We start from the raw sequence: 21,878 nt of genomic DNA, 5'->3' as shown, positions 1-21,878 counted from the left end.
ACGTCACTATCCATATTCTCCAGAGATGTTGCCTGATCCACCGAATTACGACAACACTCTGTTTTTCGAGAAACACTAGCGTTGTCATCTGAAAACCTTGGAAACAACTGTGTTTTCAACATCTCCAAACTACAAATGTTTGCAAGTCCTAATTCAATATATGTCATCTGGGAAAGGAAAAATATAGGAACAATTATAAAATTGCCCTACATATAGGAATGTTTAATACATCAAATATTCTTCAAACTTTCATCTCAAATTGGGTCTAATTCAATGTTATTTCACTTATGTCTATGAAAAGATAATTATAAGGATTCCATTCATTATTTGAGAATGGATACATTGCAAATTCTATATAGTGAAGAGTCAAATTGAATATTCCAAGCCAACATGTACATACAAGGAATTGGTTTAGAAACATAGAAACATAGGTGCAGGAGTAGGCCATTTAGCCCTTCGAGCCAGCATCGCCATTCAATACGATCATGGCTGATCATCCAAAATCAGTACCCCGTTCCTGCTTTTTCCCAATACCCTTGATTCCTTCAGACCTTAGAGCTAAATCTAACTCTCTTTTGTCTATTAGCAAATTTGCAGATGACACAAAGCTGGGTGGCAGTGTGAACTGTGAGGAGGATGCTATGATGATGCAGGGTGACTTGGACAGGTTGTGTGAGTGGGCAGATGCATGGCAGATGCAGTTTAATGTGGATAAATGTGAGGTTATCCACTTTGGTGGAAAGAACAGGAAGGCAGATTATTATTGAACGGTGTCGTTAGGAAATGGAGAAGTACAGAGATCTGGGTGTCCTTGTTCATCAGTCACTTTAAGTTAGCATGCAGGTACAGCAGGCAGTGAAGAAAGCTAATGGCATGTTGGCCTTTATGACAAGAGGAGTTGAGTATAGGAGCAAAGAGGTCCTTCTGCAGTTGTACAGAGCCCTAGTGAGACTGCATCTGGAGTACTGTGAGCAGTTTTGGTCTCCAACTTTGAGGAAGGATATTCTTTGAGGGCGTGCAGCGTAGGTTCACTAGGTTAATTCCCGGAATGGCGGGACTGTCGTATGTTGAAAGACTGGAGCGACTAGGCTTGTATATGCTGGAATTTAGAAGGATGAGAGGGGATCTTATTGAAACATATAAGATTATTAAGGGTTTGGACACATTAGAGGCAGGAAACATGTTCCCAATGTTGGGGAAGTCCAGAACCAGGGGCCACAGTTTAAGAATAAGGGGTAGGTCATTTAGAACAGAGATGAGGAAAACCTTTTTCAGTCAGAGTTGTAAATCTGTGAAATTCTCTGCCTCAGAAGGCAGTGGAGGCCAATTCTCTGGATGCTTTCAAGAGAGAGCTAGATAGAGCTCTTAAAGATAGCGTAGTCAGTGGGTATGGGGAAAAGGCAGGAACGGGGTACTGATTGTGAATGATCAGCCATGATCACATTGAATGGCGGTGCTGGCTCGAAAGGCCGAATGGCCTACTCCTGCACCTATTGTCTATTGAAAACATCCAGTGAATTGGCCTTCAGTGGCAGAAAATTCAACAGATTCACTACTCTCTGGGTGAAGAAGATTTTCCGCATCTCAGTCCTAAATGGCCTACCCCTTATTCTTAAACTGTGACCCCTGGTTCTGGACTCCCCGAAATCAGGAACATTTTTACTGCATCTGGCCTGTCCAATCCTTTAAGAATTTTATATGTTTCTATAAGATCCCCTCTCCCCCTCCTCCTAAATTCCAGTGAATACAAGTCCAGTCGACCCATTATTTTATCATATGTCAGTCCCGCCATCCCAGGAATTAACCTGGTGAACCTACGCTGGACTCCCTCAATAGCAATAATGTCCTTCCTCAAATTAGGAGACCAAAATTGCACACAATACTCCAGGTACAGTCTCACCAGGGCCCAGTACAACTGCAGTAGGACCTCCTTGCTCCTAAACTCAAATCCTCTCGCAATGAAGGCCAAAGTGCCATTAGCTTTCTTCACTGCGTTTCATCTACATTCTACACACAATAGCAAAAGTGTTATCGGTGGATAATTACTCACACATTGGTGAGTGATTATCCCACAATAATTCAACTTGACATGGTTCAGATCATTTACTAGACAGGGAGAACAAAAGCTTCAAACGTGACATACTTCTGTTTGTGAAATAATAACACTTCAAAACACTCAAGATGACCCAGACATTTGTTTACTTTAGTTGCACCTATGACGAATGCCAATATTTGGTATTCAATTGCACCAAGATGTAATTAATGCTCACTTTGAGACAGACTGAAGTTTCTGTATGAGCCTGTACCAAATTACAGAATGATGTGTCTCAAAGAAGGGGACATTTAAGATGAGGGGAGAAAAAACGACTTGCAGGTCAAGCCTGAACTAAATGTCCAATTGATGACAGATAAGGAGCAGGTTACCTTTAGAGGCCAAATAATGAAAGATTAATCCAGGAGTCCTCTTAGTTCAGAAAATACAATAAATTTAACAAAAGCTCCAGCCCTTCCTCTTTTATCACCGTCGTTTGGGGCATTTAATCAGCTGCCATTTGGCTTCCTCGTTTCTACACCCACTCACTCACTCACTACCCCCAGCTGCTGTCAACAGTGAGCCCTGAAGGTGCAGGCCGAGGCCAGGCCCAGCAACGCCCAATCACCACAAGGTTGAGTGGCGAGAACTCGGAGGGCCAGCGGCGGTGGTTGCTCACCCCTCAGCCCGGATCACGGCCCGTCGTTACCGAGGGAGGACCTGCCCCTCCTTCCCGCCCCACAGGCCTCGGAGTTAATGCGCCAACATACACACTCACCATGGTCGCGGTGCTGAGGGGAGCGGGCGGGCGAGCGCGGCGCCAGTCACCTGACACTCAGCACCTCAGGCCCAAGCCGGAAGCAACCGCCTGTCTGCCCCTCGCATGATTGACACGCGCACTGACCATTCACAGGCCGCGATCCACCACGCGTCACCGCCACAACGCCAATCAGCCACGGGAGGGAGGAGGCGGGTGCAGGATACCTGGCCTCGATTGGTCGGACTGACAGTTTCCGGTGAGCCCCCGCCTGACCAATGACGGATCCCCTCGGCGGATGGACGGCCGGCGCGTCCAATGGGCGGCCGGCGGCGTTTGGGCGGGAGGCGGTCGTCCATTGCCGCAGCCAGTGGGCGGTTGCAGGGGCAGTAGGTGGTGTGGGCGGCGGCGGGCAGATGGAGCGGGATGTGGTTGGGCGGCTGGCGCTGCGGCTCGGCCTGCAGGCCCACAAGGTTGTGGGGTGAGTGCCGGACACCCCCCCCCCCCCCCCCCCCCCCCCCCCCCACCCCCCCCCCACCCCCCCCCCCCCACCCCCCCCCCCCCCACCCCCCCACCCCCCCCCCCCCCCCCCCCCCCCACCCCCCACCACACACCCCCGAAGGCAACGTCACCCATTTCCCTCTCTCCACAGATGCTGCCCGACCCGCTGAGTTACTCCAGCATTTTGTGTCCATCTTCGGTTTAAACCAACATCTGCAGTGCCTTCCTACACATAGAGTGGAAACAGGCCCTTCGGCCGAACCTGCCCACACTGACCAACATGGCTTATCGACACTCGTCCCACCCGCCTGCGTTTGGCCCATTTCCCTCCAAACCTGTCCTATCCACGTACCTGTCTAAATGTCGTTTAAACGTTGTGATGGTCCCTGTTTCAACAACCTCTTCTGGTAGCTCGTTCCATACACCACTTGTTGCCCCACTGGTGTCACTGTAACCTGTTGACCCATTTGAGTTTGGTTTATTGTCACGTGTACTGAGGTACAGTGAAAAGCTTTTTTGTTGCATGCTAACCAGTCAGTGGGCATGATTACAATCGAACCGTTAACAATGTACAGATACATGATAAAGGAATAACGTTTAGTACAAGCTAAGGCCCAGTAAAGTCTGATTAAACATAGTCCGAGGGTCTCCAATGAGGTAGATGGGAGATCAGGACCGCTGACATCCATGTATCCCGGAGAGCCGCACATGCGGAGAGAGTATCCCGAGGAGCCGCGGCCTGTAGACTGAGGACCGTCCGGCAGGCCCAGCCCGCTGCCGACCGGGGACTCGCCCACTGCGGACAGAGGACTCGTGCTGTTAACCGGAACCTGCCCAGAAGGCCCGACTTGCCTGCCATAGATCGAGAACCCACAGGACCACAACTGGAGGGCCGGTAAGCAGACGGGCTGCGGAAGGGAGTGCAGTGCATCGATAGGGGAGTGGACCGCTGGAGGCCCTGCAGCTGCCTGGGGCTTGGCTGAACGGATGCCGCTCCAAGAAGCCGAGCATGTGGACGGCACGTGACCTATAGCAGTGGAGCAGATGCGGAGTGTCAGATCCTCGCCATGATCCGAATGTAATAAACATGCTTCATGGACGCTGAACATGAATGCTTTGTTTTATTCGTCTGCCATTGTTTTACGTCATGGCAACATGTGTCCTCTGAGCTTTCTGACGCATGGTAACATGTGATACATTTAAATACAACATCAGTTACCATGACATCCCTCCCTTATCAAACAAAAATGATATCATATCATATCATCATCATATCATATATATACAGCCGGAAACAGGCCTTTTCGGCCCTCCAAGTCCGTGCCGCCCAGTGATCCCCGTACATTAACACTATCCTACACCCACTAGGGACAATTTTTTTTTTTTACATTTTTTTTTTTACATTTTTTTTTTTACATTTACCCAGCCAATTAACCTACATACCTGTACGTCTTTGGAGTGTGGGAGGAAACCGAAGATCTCGGAGTAAACCCACGCAGGTCACGGGGAGAACGTACAAACTCCTTACAGTGGAGCACCCGTAGTCAGGATCGAACCTGAGTCTCCGGCGCTGCATTCGCTGTAAAGCAGCAACTCTACCGCTGCGCTACCGTGCCGCCCATCATCCGCATCATCATCCTGTAAAACCATTTAGGATATGGCATTCGTTACATTGATAACACATAATTTTCACATGTCAATATATCTCATAGTTTTCATATCTCTTGGGTGGTCTCTGACGTTTTGGTCTGACCACTGCCTCTGTTTGCACTGGTACTGGATTCTGATCTGACCTGTTCCACCAGTTCATCTCGGTTCTGGTTTTGCATAGTCTCCTGCTAGTTGCACAGACTTGTGCATTCTTGGCTCCTCAATTTAATAGTCTTGAGTCTGATCTCCCACAGTCTCAACTTCAGTTTGCAGTGTCCCTGGACTATCACAACAGTGATACCTTTTCACATACTATGTGTTTCTATCATATTTGACTCCTGGCAATTGGACCGTCACCTTATTTCCTTGTCTGGACATTCCTGTGTATGGTTATGGAAAGAAGGGTGTGTCCATTTTTGTTTGGACTTTCTCTCCTTACTAGCACCTCATCTCCTGGCATCACATCTGATGGTTTGGCAACTCGTCTCTTGTCTGCATAGAGTTTTGATGCCCCTTTTCTGCATCATCATCTCTCACTTCTTGATCGTTTACCAAGTCACTAACCCAAGGTATCTTGGTCTGGATTTTCCTTTTAAACAACAATTCTGCCAGATTTTTCCCTGTTGTGCTGTGTGATGTAACTCCATATGCTGCTACTTATGATAAGAGCATCTCCTTCCAATCTTTGCCTTCTGCTTGGGCAATTTTCATCCTCTTCTCTCGAGATTGGTTCTGACATTCCACTTCTCCAATAGCTTGCGGCCACTTTGGTGTAGCTTTGTGATGGTACACACCTGTGTTCTTCATGTAGTCAACAAACTTCTGAAAAATGAACTGAGGCCCATTGTCTGGATATAATGACACTGGTAGACCATGTCTTGTGAAGATTTCCATCAAAACTGCTATAGTCTTTTCCGATGTTATAGACTTAATTATCACATACTCATAATATCTGTTGTGGTAATCAATCACAGCTAGTATTCTCCATGTAAGTGGGCCACGAACCTGTTGGTAACAATGTGCTTCGTATTGGCTCGGGTGGATTGGGTCTGCTTACCATCTGACATCAATGGCATGACATCGCATGTCGTTCTATATCTTTTTCCATCCCTGGCCACCATACTTTTGTATGAAGATTTTGTTTTGGTCCAACAACTCTGTCCTTCGTGAGCTAACTAGATATCCCTGATCTCGGTTTTTTTGGTACTTTTATCCTGTTTCCTCTCAGCACACACCTTCCAATTGTGCATAGTTCATATCTTGGTTCTCAAACTTCTTCCACAGGTTTAATCTTGGTCTCAGCTGCATTGATGCCATTACTGGTTGCCTTGTGGCCCATAAACACCAATTCTGAAACACCAAGCAAACATTTGTCCGCATTCACTGCCAATCCAGCAGCCTTCAACCGAACAGCTGGGAAGAAACTGTCCCTGAATCTGGAGGTGTCGTTACCTCTTGCCTGATGGGAACTGTCTACTACACTCCAAACTCTCCCAGTTGACTGTGCCTGAACCCCTCTGTCAGTGGATCATCAACTTCCTGACAGACAGGAAGCAGCATGTGAGGCTGGGAAAGCACATCTCGGACCCTCAGACATCAGCATAGGAGCACCGCAAGGCTGCGTACTCTCCCCTCTCCTTTACTCTCTACACCAATGACTGCACCTCCACAGACTCCTCTGTCAAGCTTCTCAAGTTTGCAGATGATACAACCCTGATTGGACTGATCCAGGATGGGGAGGAATCTGCCTACAGACAGGAAGTGACACAGCTGGCATCCTGGTGCCATCGCAACAACCTGGAGCTCAATGCTCTGAAGACAGTGGAACTGATTGTAGACTTTAGGAGAGCTCCCCCTCCCCTCCTCCCACTCATCATCAACAATACCACAGTCACATCTGTGAAGTCATTTAAGTTCCTTGGAACCATCATCTCCAAGGACCTTAAATGAGGGGGGGGGGGGGGGGCACCATTGACTCCACGGTCAAAAAGGCCCAACAGAGGATGTACTTCTTGCGGCAGCTGAGGAAACACAATCTGCCACAGGCAATGATGGTCCAATTGTATACTGCCATTGTAGAGCCCGTCCGCACCTTCTCCATCACGGTCTGGTTTGGCTCAGCCACCAAGCACGACATCCGGAGGCTGCAGCACATCGTTCGATCAGCTGAGAAGATAGTTGGCTGCAACCTTCTCCCCCCCCCCCCCCCCCATTGACGAACTCTACACTGCAAGGGCCAGGAAGCGAGTGGGCAAGATCATCTCTGACCCCTCTCACCCTGGCCACAAAGTCTGTGAAGCACTTCCCTCTGGAAGGCGACTCCGAACTGTCAAAGCAGCCACAGCCAGGCATAAAAACAGCTTTTTTTCCGCGAGTAGTAGCTCTACTCAATAACCAAAAGTCTGTAGTCTCTTTTTGCTGTGGTTTATTTCACTCGCATGTTTAAACCGTAACGTTGTATTCTTAATGTTTTAATGTTTTATGCTTTAATCATAGTTGTTTACTGTATGTTCGTGTTCTTACTTGCGAGCGGAGCACCAAGGCACATTCCTTGTATGTGTACATACTTGGCCAATAAACTTATTCATTCATTCGGAGTGAAGAAGAGGAAGTGAGACTCGTACTTGATTCCTCTAGTTGGGTGTTTTAGTAAATTAAGGAGGTTGTGTGCAAGTTATTATTCTGTGTATATTACCGCCGCAACTGAAAGGTCGGTTTTGGTTGTATTTGCAGTGCCCAAACAGGCACGCACTAGTCATATGAAAATAATCTTTTGTGTGTCTTATTCCTCAGGAAAGCAGAAGAGTACTTGCGCTTGTCTGAGGTGAAGTGCACAGGGTTTTCTGCACACGTGACAGCAACGAGTGGCGCCGCAATGTGCCTTGATCTTGCAGCAACTTCACTTAAACATCCACTTGATAAAGTAAGCCTTATGCATTTAAACCTCAAATAGGGATTCTGCATAAAGATAGATCAATTACATGGCACCTTTCATAATCTCACTCTCCCAAATGAGTGTACAGCTCTGGATTTTTTAACGCGCAGCTTGTGATGTAGTATGAACAACTGAGACTAATTTGAGTATAGAAAGCTACCACCAACAACAACAAAAATAACTGATTGCCAATTTTTAGCAATAGTTGAAGAATAATTCATCTGCTTGTAAGAGTGCAATGGAATCTTTAATGTTTACTTGAAATATCCTACTGGGAAGAAAGGTAGAAAGCAACAGGTAATTTATTGTGTAAAACACAAAGTGCTAGAGGATCCGCTGCCCACGGTTCTGGCAGCATCTGGGGAGGAAATGGACAGACAATGTCTCTTGATGGGACCCCTCTTGTCTCCAGGTACTTTATTGTATTGACTGTAGCGTTGTCCTATGGGTTAAATGCATGTCAGACAGAACTATAAAATGTGAATATTCTATTGAATTCATAACCAATCGGTTTTAATTCATTTTATTTCATCTTGTCAAGAATGACAATGCAGTGATTATTTGTTTTTTGTCACTGAGAAGGAAATGATTTGTAATTTTTTATTCTTTGTCAAGAATTTTATCATTAAGCTATCTGGATTGAACAAGACAGTTTACCAGAGCCACCTGAAAGCCTTGGAAAGTATCCTTGGTCTTCATACTCAGCTAGGAATCCGGGATCTGGCAGTGCAGTTCGGCTGTATTGAGGCAGTGGATGCATCAAATAAAATACTGCAGAGGTAAAATTTATTCTTTGTTAAAAATATCCTTTGCACAACGTTCTAAACCTCCTGTCCTCCTTAAGTAATGTCTTTGATAATTTAAAACTTGTCTTATTTACCCTGGTACAGATATTTAAGTCATAATGTAACATCTGTCTGGTCGGTCTCCAAGTTTGTTTACAGCCAAGCTGAGCTACTTGCCGTTCTCTTTTGGGTAAAAGGTGCATGACTGTTTAGCATGCATCCACATTTTTTTTAAAGTTCATTGTTTGAATGCAGGAGACTGGCCTGTTACGTTGTAAGATCCCAACGCGTGGGTTATCATGAGCTTGACGTTGTCCTGGAAAAGGATAAAAGAAATGAAACGGGTTTATGAAAAGAGAATCCCGTTCTTTTGAAGTTTACAATGAATAGTTCTGTAGCTGGAGGCTGTTACGTGAATGGAAAAAACTGCCTTCATTCCTTGCAAATGGAAAACAGCGGTTTCATGGTAGCTAAATTAGGCCTACCTTTGGGGTTTTGTGTTATTTATTGTGTTATTTGTGTTAATTATTAATAACAAATTAATAATTGTTATTATACAATTTTGGTGTTGTATTGCAAGACGATTAAGGGAACTCAGTTCTTTCAAAGAATCAGCATTAATTATATTTAAGTGAAATCTACTCATATATGACCATTCTCTATCATCGCATCGGCAAGTGGGAAATATTGCTTTGTAGAATTTGAGGCTTGTATACACTGGAATTTAGAAGGATGAGAGGGGATCTTACCGAAACGTATAATATTATTAAGGGGTTGGACACGTTAGAGGCAGGAAACATGTTCCCAATGTTGGGGGAGTCCAGAACAAGGGGCCACAGTTTAAGAATAAGGGGTAGGCCATTTAGAACTGAGATGAGGAAAAACTTTTTCAGTCAGAGAGTTGTGAATCTGTGGAATTCTCTGCCTCAGAAGGCAGTGGAGGCCAATTCTCTGAATGCATTCAAGAGAGAGCTAGATACTCTTAAGGACAGCGGAGTCAGGGGGTATGGGGGAGAAGGCAGGAACGGGGTACTGATTGAGAATGATCAGCCATGATCAAATTGAATGGCGGTGCTGGCTTGAAGGGCCGAATGGCCTCCTCCTGCACCTATTGTCTATTGAGACATCTCCCAGAATGTAGATGTTCACAATGAAAGCATCACATTACAGACTCGTAGTTGTAAGTTTTAAGATAGATTTTTCTCACAAAAGTTTCAGACAGAATTGGAATCTGCCAAGAAGGCTGTTTCAGATTACATTCAAAATAGGGATTGCTAAATTTTAAGATATTAAGAGAATCTGGGAATGAAGTTAAGGAAGGTTAATGAAGTTACGGTTAGTGCAAGACAGTGAAACAGGTATTGAACGTTGGAACAGACTTTGGAGGCCAATGGCCTGTTTCTGCTTCTCTTTTTAATATTTCTTATGTTTATGCTCCTTCAGATATGAAAACAGTCTGTCAGAAGCTCAACAAGATGATCTTGATTTCTCAAAACCCCTTTTCACTACTGCAGCTCTATATACTGCATGCAAGTGAGTATCAATGTTGAGGCCCTAATTTCACAATATGTTTTACAGATATTACACTTTCTGTCTGATATGTCTATATTGTTGATTGTTTATGGAAGTCTAACAAAGGAGCAAAATGTAATCTCAAATTATTTAAATGCAAGTTTGCACATCATGTGAAGTTACTGCAGAGGTGTTTGTTAGCAAAATGGTTATGTTATCATGCCAGAATCCTATAGCCTGGGCATTTATTTAACTTTAGTTGGCTAAAGCTGCCCTAAGGATAGATCTGGGCATTGAGCTTATTGACTGTGGGTGAATTTACAGTTAACTGGGGCAAAAGGCCATCTCTGGACTCAGATCGTGTGGATCCAATGGATTTGATGGGAAATTGGTTTCTAGGCTGGGTGGAGTGCGATCATAATCCATACATGTCATTAGACATTCACTTTGATAGACTTGCTGACACTGCTTGCAGATATGTGGCCACACAGCTGGATGGATTAGCACGATAAATCATCGTTTTATTTCCCTCAATCATTTCTGCTCTATTTTCACCCAGTGTGTTGTCTTTCAAACATTAACATCCTGTGGTTTTACAAATAAGCTAGGGTTACTAATTGCAACTAAAGCACAATTAAACGCAAAATGTTTTTAATTCCATCCAATTTTTGAAGGCTTGTCAAAAATGTTATTTCACAACAGTATTTGTAAATTTGTCAATGATACCAAACTAAATTGTAGATTGTATTTAAAAATATACTGGATTAACTCAGCAGGTTTGGGTATAATAAACAAAATTAACATTTCGGGTTGAACACTGTTCAACAGAAGCACTTGACCAATTCTGATGCAGGGTCTTTGACATAAAGTGTTAACTCTTCCGCAAATGTTACCTGTTCTGCTGAGTATATCCAGCATGTTCTGCTCTTATTCCAAATTTCCAGCCTCCAGGGTTTTGTTTTTAACTTTTACTAATATTGTGGATTGGTCTGATGCTCTTTAGATGTTTGAAAATAAAGATTGATAAGATCAAGCTTGTTGCTTCATCCGGTGTGAAGAAGACCATCTTTGATCGACTCTGCTCTCAGATGGAAACGTTTGGGAAAGTTGTTTGCAGTGAGTTTTGAACACTACTTTGTAAGGTTAATTTAATACAATCATTACAACAAAGGTAATAGTGTTTGATTAATAATTGTCTAATTATTCTTCAAAGATGATTCTGCTGAAAAATCTAAACAGAATAAAAGGCAGAGGACATTCCTAGAATTATTTGAAAAGGAGGAAGGTAAGAAATTATAAACATAAATTTATATTAAAAATTTTCAGAGAAATAAAACTCCAAAGTGACTTCCTCACCCCAATCCTCTCAAGAAAAGTCATTTTTCCTAGAAGATATGTTTGTCTGTTCATTGAGAGTTGTATGGATAATGCACTGTATTACTAACTAAAGTTTGCATTAAAAAATAGTTAAAGCTTGAATTCTGCTGTGCTGTGATCTTCTGGATTGCTGTTGTGTTCTACATTGTGCGTGCTTCTGAATAGGATCACTGAGCTGTGTGCACTGCTATGAGCAAATGATTTACTAATCTAGCCAGGTTCAAATGGAATCTTGAGCCATGCTTGAAGAGACCAATTATTTATTTTTGTGTCTATCCAATTGTTTCTTTGTCCAGTATATATTTCCTTCAAGCTGACCTGTCAAGTTACTGAACTACCGTGACATTTTCAATAAATTAAACGATAATGTTAAAATAGTACTTGCAATGAATGAACCATTATTTTTGCAAAAAAAAAGAATAAAGCTGTTCTAATTATTAACAGACGAAGAACCAACAGAACCCAAACGGGACAAAGCCGAATCCGAAGTAACAAAAAAACAGGATTATGAAGACTGGAAAAAGCGAATTCTAGAAAATGCAGCCAAGGCTAAGATGATGAATTCTTAGTTTCTCAACTTGTGTTATGCTCGAGTCAATGCTGCAATTTATCATGGAATAACCTACTGGGTATCAGGGAAGAGACCAATTGTTTTATGACTGTTGACTACATTTTAGAAATCAAACTTTCAAACTATGACTTCACATAACGTGTGCAATCCAGTCTGTGGATAGGATGGCTCGCTTCAATTACAATCATCGTCAGGATACGTAGATTAAAGGGACTTGGCAAACTTTGCAATTATGGTTTTACTGCTAAAGGAACCAGTGTATGGAAGTCCTCAGATCGATCTCCTTTTGTAAATTATTTTTACAATTTTAATTCGCCTTGTGTACTTTTTAAGAGCCTGTCTGATTTAAGATTATTCCTTGTGTTTTATTGATATTTCAAATAGTTTATGTTTTAACTTTAATGATATTTTCAGAGAAATAAAATGGTTTATCATGTCTATGTTTGGGATTCACATGCTGGAATTCTGGAGAAAAAGAATCGGAATGCTCAGCTGGCCAAATGGAGTGTCTTTGAAAAGGAAAACGTTCTTCCCCTATCTGCATTTGTATTCCACCAGTGTGGAGAGAACCCCTCATTAAAATGCCTGACAACCTACGATATACCTCAGGGAGTGAGACTGCAAGGAGTGAGCTGATTGCATAGAAACTAGTCGACTTAGTTGCGATCATCTAACAGTGTGGTCAAAAAGACCGAACCTGGAGGTATCCTGTCTTTGTGTGCTGCCCTCGGCACACTCAGTGGAACTCACATACTGCCTCCCCCTCTGTGGTTCCTGCTTTTACCCATCTTCTGAACTGGGCTTGTTGCCACAGTTATGTGTATGTCCTCTCTCCTGCACCGCCATCTGGTGCCACTTGGCTTCCAGGCCCATCGGAGATATTTATACGCAGAGGGTGGTGGGTGCCTGGAGCGCACCGCCAGAGGTGGTAGTGGTGACAGATACGATAGTGGCATTTAAGAGGCTTTTGGATAGACATAGATATGCAGGGAACGGACAGATATGCAACATGTGCAGGCAGAGATCAATTTAACTTGGCATTGTGTTCAGCACTGGCACTTTGGGCTGAAGGGCCTGTTCATATGTTGTGCTGCTCTGTGTTAATAGCTTGGAGGATGGTATGAGAATTCAATGATTACATGACAGGGGTTTACTGGATTTTACTCTGTTTATATCAACTCTTATCCATTGTATAACTTGGAAACCTCTGCCCTCCAAGTGAGTGCCTTGAGGGGTTTCATAGTTCTGAATAAGCTCTCTCTTCCTTGAAATGATAGCCCCCTCAACATCTGTACATCTAGTGTACAGGGCTATCAATATATTGTGCTATCTCAACTGCTTTGGCTACAATAACGAATATCCACCATCGAATGCATCAGATATGCAGCACAGAAACGGGCCTTTGTACACATCAAGTCCATGGTGATATTCATGTCGCAGTTGAGCCTCCTGTCTTTCATCACCCTAAATCATACAGTGTATCCTTCAATAGCCCCCTCTACCATGCTTGTCCAATCTTACCTGAAATGCATCTGTACTATTCGCTTCAGCCACACACTGTGAAACAAGTTTTACATTGTTCTTCAAGTAAAGAAGCTGCTAAATTATCTATTGAATTGAATACATTTTATTAACCAAGTATATATACATACAAGGAATTTGCCTTGGTGCTTTGCTCGCAAGTAACAACACGATATACAGTAGACCAGTAAAACTAAAACATAATTTAAACATGTGAAGAATGAAATAAAATACCAGAGCACAAGGCAGCTACAGACCTTTGGCTGTTGAGTAGAGCTGCTGCTCGTGGAAAAAAGCTGTTTTTATGTCTGGCTGTGGCTGCTTTGACGGTCCGGAGTCGCCTTCCAGAGGGAAGTGCACCAAAGAGTTTGTGGCCAGGGTGGAGGGGTCAGAGATTATCTTACCCGCTCTCTTCCTGGCCCTTGCAGTGTACAGTTTGTCGATGGGGGGGAAGGTTGCAGCCAACAACCTTCTCGGCTGATCGAATGATGCGATGCAGCCCTCTGGATGTCATGCTTGGTGGCTGAGCCAAACCAGACCGTGATGAAGGTGAGGACAGACGCTATTGTGGCAGTATAAAACTGGACCATCATTGCCTGTGGCAGATTGTGTTTTCTCAGCTGCCGCAGGAAGTACATCCTCTGTTGGGCCTTTTTGACTATGGAGTGTTAGCCTCCTATTTAAGATCCCTGGAGAGGATGGTTCCAAGGAACTTAAATGACTCCACAGATGTGACAGTGGTGTTGATGGGGAGTGGAGGGGGAGCTCTCCTAAAGTCTACAATCAATTCCACCATCTTCAGAGCATTGACCTCCAGGTTGTTGCGATGGCATCAGGACGCCAGCTGTGTCACTTCCTGTCTGTCGGCAGATTCCTCCTCATCCTGGATCAGTCCAATCAGGGTTGTGTCGTCCGCAACCTTGAGAGGCTTGACATTGGATTTCTTAGTGACTGTCTTGTACTGATGACGTTAAGTTACGCTCTTCCCCACAAGTGGAAATGTCCCATCAAAAGTTTTGAGTAACTAAAGAATTCTTAATCACCTCTTGGCCTTTTTTCAGTAGAATAGAGAACTGATCTATTCATCATTTCCTGACTCCTCCTCACTCACCACATTCAAAACATCACTGAAGTCTCACCTGTTCAGCACTGCCTTCAACCACTGACCGTCACCTCACCTTCTGTCTCCTTTTTCTATTTGTTTACTTATTTATCTATTTATTTACTTCTCTATGTTCTAGTAATCCCTGTAAAGCGTCTTTGAGTGTTTGAAAAGCGCTATATAAATGTAATGCATTATTATTATTATTATTACATGCATCCTCCTTGTTGATCAGCAGGCCAAAGTATAGGAACGTTTGATCACTGTTAACACATGCAGAGCGGAGCTTCTCTGAGGAAAGTGTATTTTATGCAGTTGTCAACGTATTTTAAGTCGAGTCCCATTTATTTGGGGATATTGTAGCGATCCATTTTAATAATTGAACCTAATAATGTTTTGGCCTGTTTTCAGCATTGCAGGTGGATTTGTAAAGCAGCATGTGATAGAATATTTTGTATTTTCTTGGCTTATAGCTACTTATTACATCATAGTGTATGGAGTTTTGAGAAGGTCACTTGGTTCATTTCACAGACCTTGAAGTGAAAAGCACTATTTTAACTAGCATTGTACCTGGGAACTATAGGCCAGTGAGCTTAACATCTGTACTAGAGATTATTCTGAGGGATAGGACCCAACATGGACCCACTACAGTTCACATACCGTCCGAACAGGTCCACGGATGATGCGGTCTCCCAGGTTCTGCACACCGCTCTCTCTCATCTGGACAGCTGGGGGGCTATGTGAGGATGCTGTTCATTGACTTTAGTTCAGCTTTCAACACAATAATCCCCAGCAGACTGGTTGAGAAGTTGCTGGAACTGGGGCTTAGCACCGCTCTGTGTGCCTGGGTCCTGGACTTTCTCACCGCCAGGCCCCAAGTGGTCAGGATGGGGGAACACACATCTAGCTCCCTCACCCTGAACATAGGATCCCCCCAGGGTTGCGTCCTTAGCCCCCTACACTCTGTACTCCCTGTACACATGACTGTGGGGCCAGGTTCAGCTCAAACTCCATCAAGTTTGCTGATGACACTGTGGTGGTGGGCCGGATCTCCGACAACGATGAGAAGGCCTACCGGGAGGAGGTGGCTGATCTGACACTCTGGTGTCAGGACAATAGCCTCCTCTTGAATGTCACAAAAACTAAGGAGCTGATTGTGGACTTTAGAAGGGCTAAACATCCAAGGACGTACAGGGTGAGCAGTTTTAAATACTTGGGAGTCCACATCACAGAGGATCTGACATGGGCAACGCACATTGCCGCACTGGTGGGTAGGGCAAAGCAGCGCCTTTACCACCTTAAGACAGCTGAGGAAATTCAGAGTGTCTCTGAGGATCCTTCATTGCTTCTACTCTGGGGCTGTAGAGAGCATCCTGTCCGGCAACATTACAGTCTGGTTTGGGAACAGCTCTGCCCAGGACAGGATGGCCCTGCAGAGAGTAGTGCGTTCGGCAGAACGCACCATGGGAACTACACTCGCCCCCTTGCAGGACCTATACATCAGGAGGTGTAGATCGAGAGCAAGCAAGATTATGAGGGATCCCTGCCACCCCAGCAACAGACTGTTCCAGATGCTCCAGTCAGGCAAGTGCCTCCGCTGTCACGCTGTGAAAACGGAGAGGATGAGACGGAGTTTCTTCCCACAGGCCATCAGGACTGTCAACCTTTATAACTCCAGGGACTAAATTTTGTCTTCTCTATATTAACTTTATTTATATGCTGTAACTGTAATTCTTTTTTGTGCACAATCCGCAGGCATTGCCACTTTCATTTCACTGCACATCGTGTATGTGTATGTGACAAATAAACTTGACTTGACTTGAGGATAAAGGGCCATTTTTAGTCACGTGTATGACCAAAAATGTGAAAAATTGTGGAATACCTCTCCTAATTCTGAAAGCATTACAGGTATATTGTTTTGTACAGGTATATATATATATGACTTGTATATGTCAAAGTTTATCAAGTGAAATTTTTATATGTTACGCTGACAATGTTTGTTTAGGGTCAGAGGTCAAATATGACTGGTCACTTGTGTGACCATGTGAAGATGTTGGTGTAGCCACATTTAGAGTATTGTATTCAGTTCTGGGCACCATGTCATAGGAAAGATGTGAAGCTGGAAAGGGCACAGAGAAGATTTACGAGGATGTTGCCAGGACGAGAGGGTCTGAGTTATAGGGAGAGGTTGAGTAGGCTGGGACTCTATTCCTTGGGGAGCAGGAGGATGAGGGGTGATCTTATAGAGGTACATGAGAGGAATAGGAATAGATCAGGTAGATACACAGAGATTCTTGCCAAAGTAGGTGAGTTGAGGACCAGAGTATGATCCCAGTGCCTTCAGCTTATTACAAGGGCAAAATCGTGGCTTCCATGGCCTGGAATGTTATGTCCTAGGTCCACTTTCAACAGGAATTGTTTTTAAGAGATAAATAATCTGCAATATGAGAACAATTAAATTTAATGAGATGTTTTATTTGTGAACGTTGGATTACATTTCAAAGTTAAGCATTGCAATAATAAATCTGCATGTGTTTACCAATAAAAGTAGTCCTGATTTTTAAGTTTGCCTTCATGGAAGGTCATACATGGACCATTTACTGTATCATGGAGGCTATGATGCTGAAAACAAACCATGTTCCATATTCAGTTACAAAGCATAAATTTCATGCAGTTCACATTTTAATTCTCAAAAGTAGAGCACCAATGTACGTTCTTAATTCTGTTTCTTAAATATGCATGCAAATATAACTTCCCCTGTTCTAATTTTATAGAAAGGTTTACGTTAAAACAAAACACAATGTGCTGGAGGAACTCAGCAGACCAGCCAGCATCTGTGGCGGAAATGGGCAGGCAACGTTCCAGGTCGGGACCCAAGTGTTAAAGCATGGTTGACTCTGTCTCAGAAAAAGTTAGACACAAAATGCTGGAGTAACTCGGGACAGGCAGAGGAGGAGAGAAGGAATGGGTGATCATCTTTTCCTTTTCATTGCCAAATTTTGATTCAGGACCTTGGCTGTATTCTGATACATAGTCATGTGGAGGATAAACCAAGTTATTTGCCCCTGTTGAAACCTACAGTGAAGTGTGTAGATGACTGCAATGTTAATTGTTGTTTGCATTCATAGCGGTTTAAATTATAGTGCACCCAGGCATGTTGGAGGTTGTCACTTTTCGTAGTATGCCGTCATTTTGTTCAGTTTGCAAAGCAACAGCTATGCTTGCCCTGCAAGGTGCATTTGCAAGGATGAAATATTTTCCTAAGCTTTAGAATCCGTGAGTTTAATATCACTAACTTTCAAAAAATACATTTTATTCTTCGGACATTGTCTTCAACTCTTCTTGGATTCTTCCACTCATCTGCACACTCGGGGAAATTTACAGGTCCAATTTATCTATCAGCCTATGCATTCATGTGGAGAATATCTAAAATCTTTTGAGTTTCAGGATTCATACCAATCCACAAAACCACACACGAGTAACTGCGTGCTATTACCACCAGAGGTCAGAACTGAGCATGGTTGCAGGAGCCATGAGGCAGCAAATCTACCATGCTGCTCCAGCTTTTATCGGGTTGCTTCACCTAAATATGATATTGGACAGATACACAAGTGTTATAATTCTCACTGCTGTCTGTTGGGACCTGGGCGTATCCATGGATTGTTCCTATCTGTAAAGGACACAAAGTGTTGGAGTAACTCAGCAAACCTATCCATTACTGTTTAGTGTACCTCTGAGAGTTCTGAACGACAACTATATCAAGACCTTGTTCCAAAAAAAAACCCACTTGTGGTACTTTTCTGATCCTGTTAGCCTTATTATAATTGTAATAATCACATTTAATTTGTAAACAGCATTTTCTTTAAGATAAAAGCACCCCTTAACGAAAAGCACCCCTTAAAAGAGGTTACCCAAATCATACAGAGATGGTTATCTCTTTTGAGTAGAGCACAAGATGCTGAAGCAACTCAGCGGCTTCTGTGGTGGACATAGTTAGGTGACACTTCGAGTCAGCACCGTTCTTCAGACTGATTGTAGTAGGGGGAGAAAGCTTGGAGCAAAGAGATGGGGGTGAGACAAAGCCTGAGAGGGAAGGAGAAATTCTTCCAGATAGACATATTTTGAGATTTTGCAATAGAGCAGCAAAACGGAGGCACAAGAAACTGCAGATGCTGGAATCTGGTGTAGAATACAAAGTTCTGGAGTAACTCAACAGATCAGGGAGCATCTCTGATTGGGGTAAAAAGGCATGGTTGGTTCCTGATACTTGGATACTTTTCCATAATTTCCTTAATTGGTACATGACAATAAACAGACCTTTGAACAATTCCCCAGAGCCCATCCCACCATCGACAAGGCTCCAGCAGGAGTGTGATGGAGTACTCTCCACTGGCCTGGGTGAGTGCAGCTTCCACAACACTCAAGACATCCAACAGGACATAGAGGACATAGCTCTGCTTGGTAGGCGCTCCATCTACCACTATTAACCCACTCCACTACCAATGAAGAATAGAAGCGGTTTGTACCATCCACAGATGCACTGCACCATCCCACCAAGAGTCCTTAGCACCTTCCAAACCCATCACCTCTACTAGCTGGAAGGACAAGAGTTGCAAAAGCATAGGCAACACCAACAAATAGAAGTTGGACTCCAATCTATGTGCCATTCCAACTTGGAATTATTTTGCTGTTCCTTCACCCGCGCTGAGTAAAAAATCTCAAATTCCCTCCCTAACAACAGTGCAGGTGTGTTCACCCCTCAACAACGGCAGCAGTTCAAGAAAGCTCAGAGCAATACTTCAAGGACAAAAAAAATTCTGGCTCAGCCTTTGAAGCCCGCATCTCTTGAATGAAATAAAAAAACTTGTATCCAAAGCATTAAAATAAATTTTTAATAGAAAAATGGCTGCTATTAATTTGTGCACTTTATTGTCGGCAGATATCAAGACATTGAGGTGCTGAGGGAGACTCTTCCTCTACCAGTTTGATAATCACATTATAAACTTCCCAAAGGGACATAGAAGAGTACAGCACAGGGACAGGCTGGTCAGCCCACAATGTCCATAGCCATTATGGAGACTTGGTTGCAAGATGGACAGGGCGGGCAGCTCAACTTTCCACTGTTTCAACGTTTCAGGCGTGATAGAGAGGGAGATAAAAGTGGTGGAGAAGTTGCTTTACTAATCTCAGAATGTCACTCGGAGAGGAGGTACTGGAGGAAGACATACCGTTGATGCAAAGAAGGGGTAGATCTGGGCAGAGTTAACGGGAATGTGGGGAAAATAAAATGGCATTAAAGTGAAAGAGTGGTTGATGTTGGCACGGACTCAGTGGGCTGAATGACCTATTTCTGCGCTGCCTCTTTGTATAACTCTGAAAACCTCTACAGCCTCAGATCTCCCTTAAGCACACACAGCAAGTATAGCTAAGTCTGCCAAGTCTATTTTATACCTGCATAAGTAATACAGAAAATAATTTCAGAGCTTCAGAGAAGGAAGGGGAAAGGGTAGGAAGATTAATGTAATGATGTTAGAATCAATTGCTTTCCTTGAGACTGGAATGTGACCCTAATCTTGCATTGCCACAGTGACTAATGACCTATTTCCTTATTCAGCTGCCAACAAAAGGTCAGCAACACTGAGAGTTCTTGGATATTGCATTATTCTAATTTATTATTGTGCTGCTTGCAATACCTTTATTTATAACACTATACAGCAATGATTAATATATGGATTTTTCCAGTGTAGTGCCTACTTGGTTTTACATTTGAATAGATTAATACTGTCATCAATGCAATTATCTACCTTATCTGTAGTGAATAGTTTCCATATCGATATTTACTGATGCTGAACGAATAGAAAAATGCTATTGACTGCTTTGACTTTATTTTAAAAGCAGCTCAATTATTTTCATGCGGATTAAGGAGCTGATTTCACTGCTTTGAGAATGCGGGGTGGGGAAAAATGCACAATGTTATTTTTAAGAGGCTACTTGGTTGACAAAGTTTGCATTGATTTTCTTTTACCATCCCGTCAATATTAGTGAAAACACAGAAAACAATATCATGGGAAAATTGATAAATTGATCACAATGCAAAGCTACTGGCAATTTCATTTGCAGGTTCCCCAGAGACTAACTATTAATACGCCTGCCAAAATGTTGTAACGTTAGCAATAAATCAAATTTTACCTGAAAAAAAAATCTATTACAACTTCAATTGATTAATACAAAAGGACCTTGAGGTATAGAGCTCTGGCTTATTCTTTACAGCAGTAACATTTTGATTCGCAGGTATAAGAGACCCTACACTTTAATTGCATAAGTACTTTAATAATAAAGCGTTTTAAAAAAACATCAAAGAGTACTGAAGAATTAGATTGCTAGCGATCATCCCTCAAGAGATCTCATTTCACTTTATACCATTCAAAAGCTAGTACAGTTTTCAAGTAATTTATCTACAACAATTTGCTACATTGAGGTGTGAAATAATATTTTTTAAATGCAGTCTTATCAGATTCTCACTTTGCAAACTAGTCATTCATGCATACTTATCAGTGGGTAGTAGATTTATGTAATTCTCAAATATAATGTTACATAGCATTCATTGAAGATATGGCTTCATTTGAGATTTGGCTTTCCATTAGAAATGTGGAGAATGCTGTGCCAGATATCTTTTTATGCTGCTAAACAACTCAGGAACAGCTTCTTCCCCTCTGATATCAATCTTCTGAACAGTCCTTCCATAACAGTCTGATTCACCTCCACCGCATTGCGAACATTGGACTTTGTCTCTGGAACTGATGCGCTACAATGCTGAGAACTATATTCCGCACTCTCTATCTTCCCCTTTGCTCTACCTACTGTACTTGAGTTTAACTTTATTGTATTTATGTAGACCATTATCTGACCTGATTGGATAGCATGCAGAACAAAACAATGATAAACCTAAACCTTGTCAGAATTTGTCAGGAGGAAAGGAGAAATTTCCATGCTTCTGTTGGTTAAAGGTAACATTGGTAATTTCATCATCCAATTTGGCCACATTTTTTAAGAGCAGTGTCACAAAGGTTTAAAACACAGCATATTGAATGCAATCAAGACAAAATAGAATTAATTCATAGTTCCACCACTTCTG

The 21,878-nt window shown here is 43.0% G+C and overlaps 2 protein-coding genes across 2 annotated transcripts in view; one reads left to right on the top strand and one right to left on the bottom strand.

Annotated features, from left to right (window-relative positions):
- vps35 (VPS35 retromer complex component) overlaps positions 1-2,903 on the bottom strand; it is a 44,817-nt gene extending 41,914 nt beyond the window's left edge. Inside the window, exon 1 of the mRNA XM_078400445.1 lies at positions 2,811-2,903. Coding sequence (XP_078256571.1) covers positions 2,811-2,813 — 3 coding nt within the window. The 5' untranslated portion in view covers positions 2,814-2,903. The remainder of the gene's footprint in view (positions 1-2,810) is intronic.
- Positions 2,904-3,173: 270 nt separating this feature from the next.
- orc6 (origin recognition complex, subunit 6) lies at positions 3,174-17,262 on the top strand. The gene is made up of 7 exons (XM_078400443.1): positions 3,174-3,270; positions 7,734-7,863; positions 8,491-8,654; positions 10,104-10,193; positions 11,176-11,288; positions 11,386-11,457; positions 11,994-17,262. The coding sequence occupies exons 1-7, from the start codon at positions 3,206-3,208 to the stop codon at positions 12,116-12,118; spliced, it is 759 nt and encodes a 252-aa protein (XP_078256569.1). The 5' UTR covers positions 3,174-3,205; the 3' UTR covers positions 12,119-17,262.
- The last annotated feature ends 4,616 nt before the right edge of the window (positions 17,263-21,878 follow it).

Source organism: Rhinoraja longicauda, chromosome 6 (genome assembly GCF_053455715.1).
Source record: "Rhinoraja longicauda isolate Sanriku21f chromosome 6, sRhiLon1.1, whole genome shotgun sequence".
NCBI classification, from domain to species: Eukaryota; Metazoa; Chordata; class Chondrichthyes; order Rajiformes; family Arhynchobatidae; genus Rhinoraja; species Rhinoraja longicauda.
The sequence above is the reverse complement of the archived record's forward strand: the minus strand, read 5'-3'. Positions and strand labels throughout refer to the sequence as shown.

What these genes read in the sequence shown, in the direction of transcription:
- orc6 (XM_078400443.1), top strand. Translation starts at nt 3,206, where the DNA reads ATGGAGCGGGATGTGGTTGGGCGGCTGGCGCTGCGGCTCGGCCTGCAG. An exon ending in TTAAACATCCACTTGATAAA is followed by an intron (nt 7,864 to 8,490) that starts GTAAGCCTTATG and finishes TTCTTTGTCAAG; the next exon opens with AATTTTATCATTAAGCTATC. An exon ending in ATTATTTGAAAAGGAGGAAG is followed by an intron (nt 11,458 to 11,993) that starts GTAAGAAATTAT and finishes AATTATTAACAG; the next exon opens with ACGAAGAACCAACAGAACCC.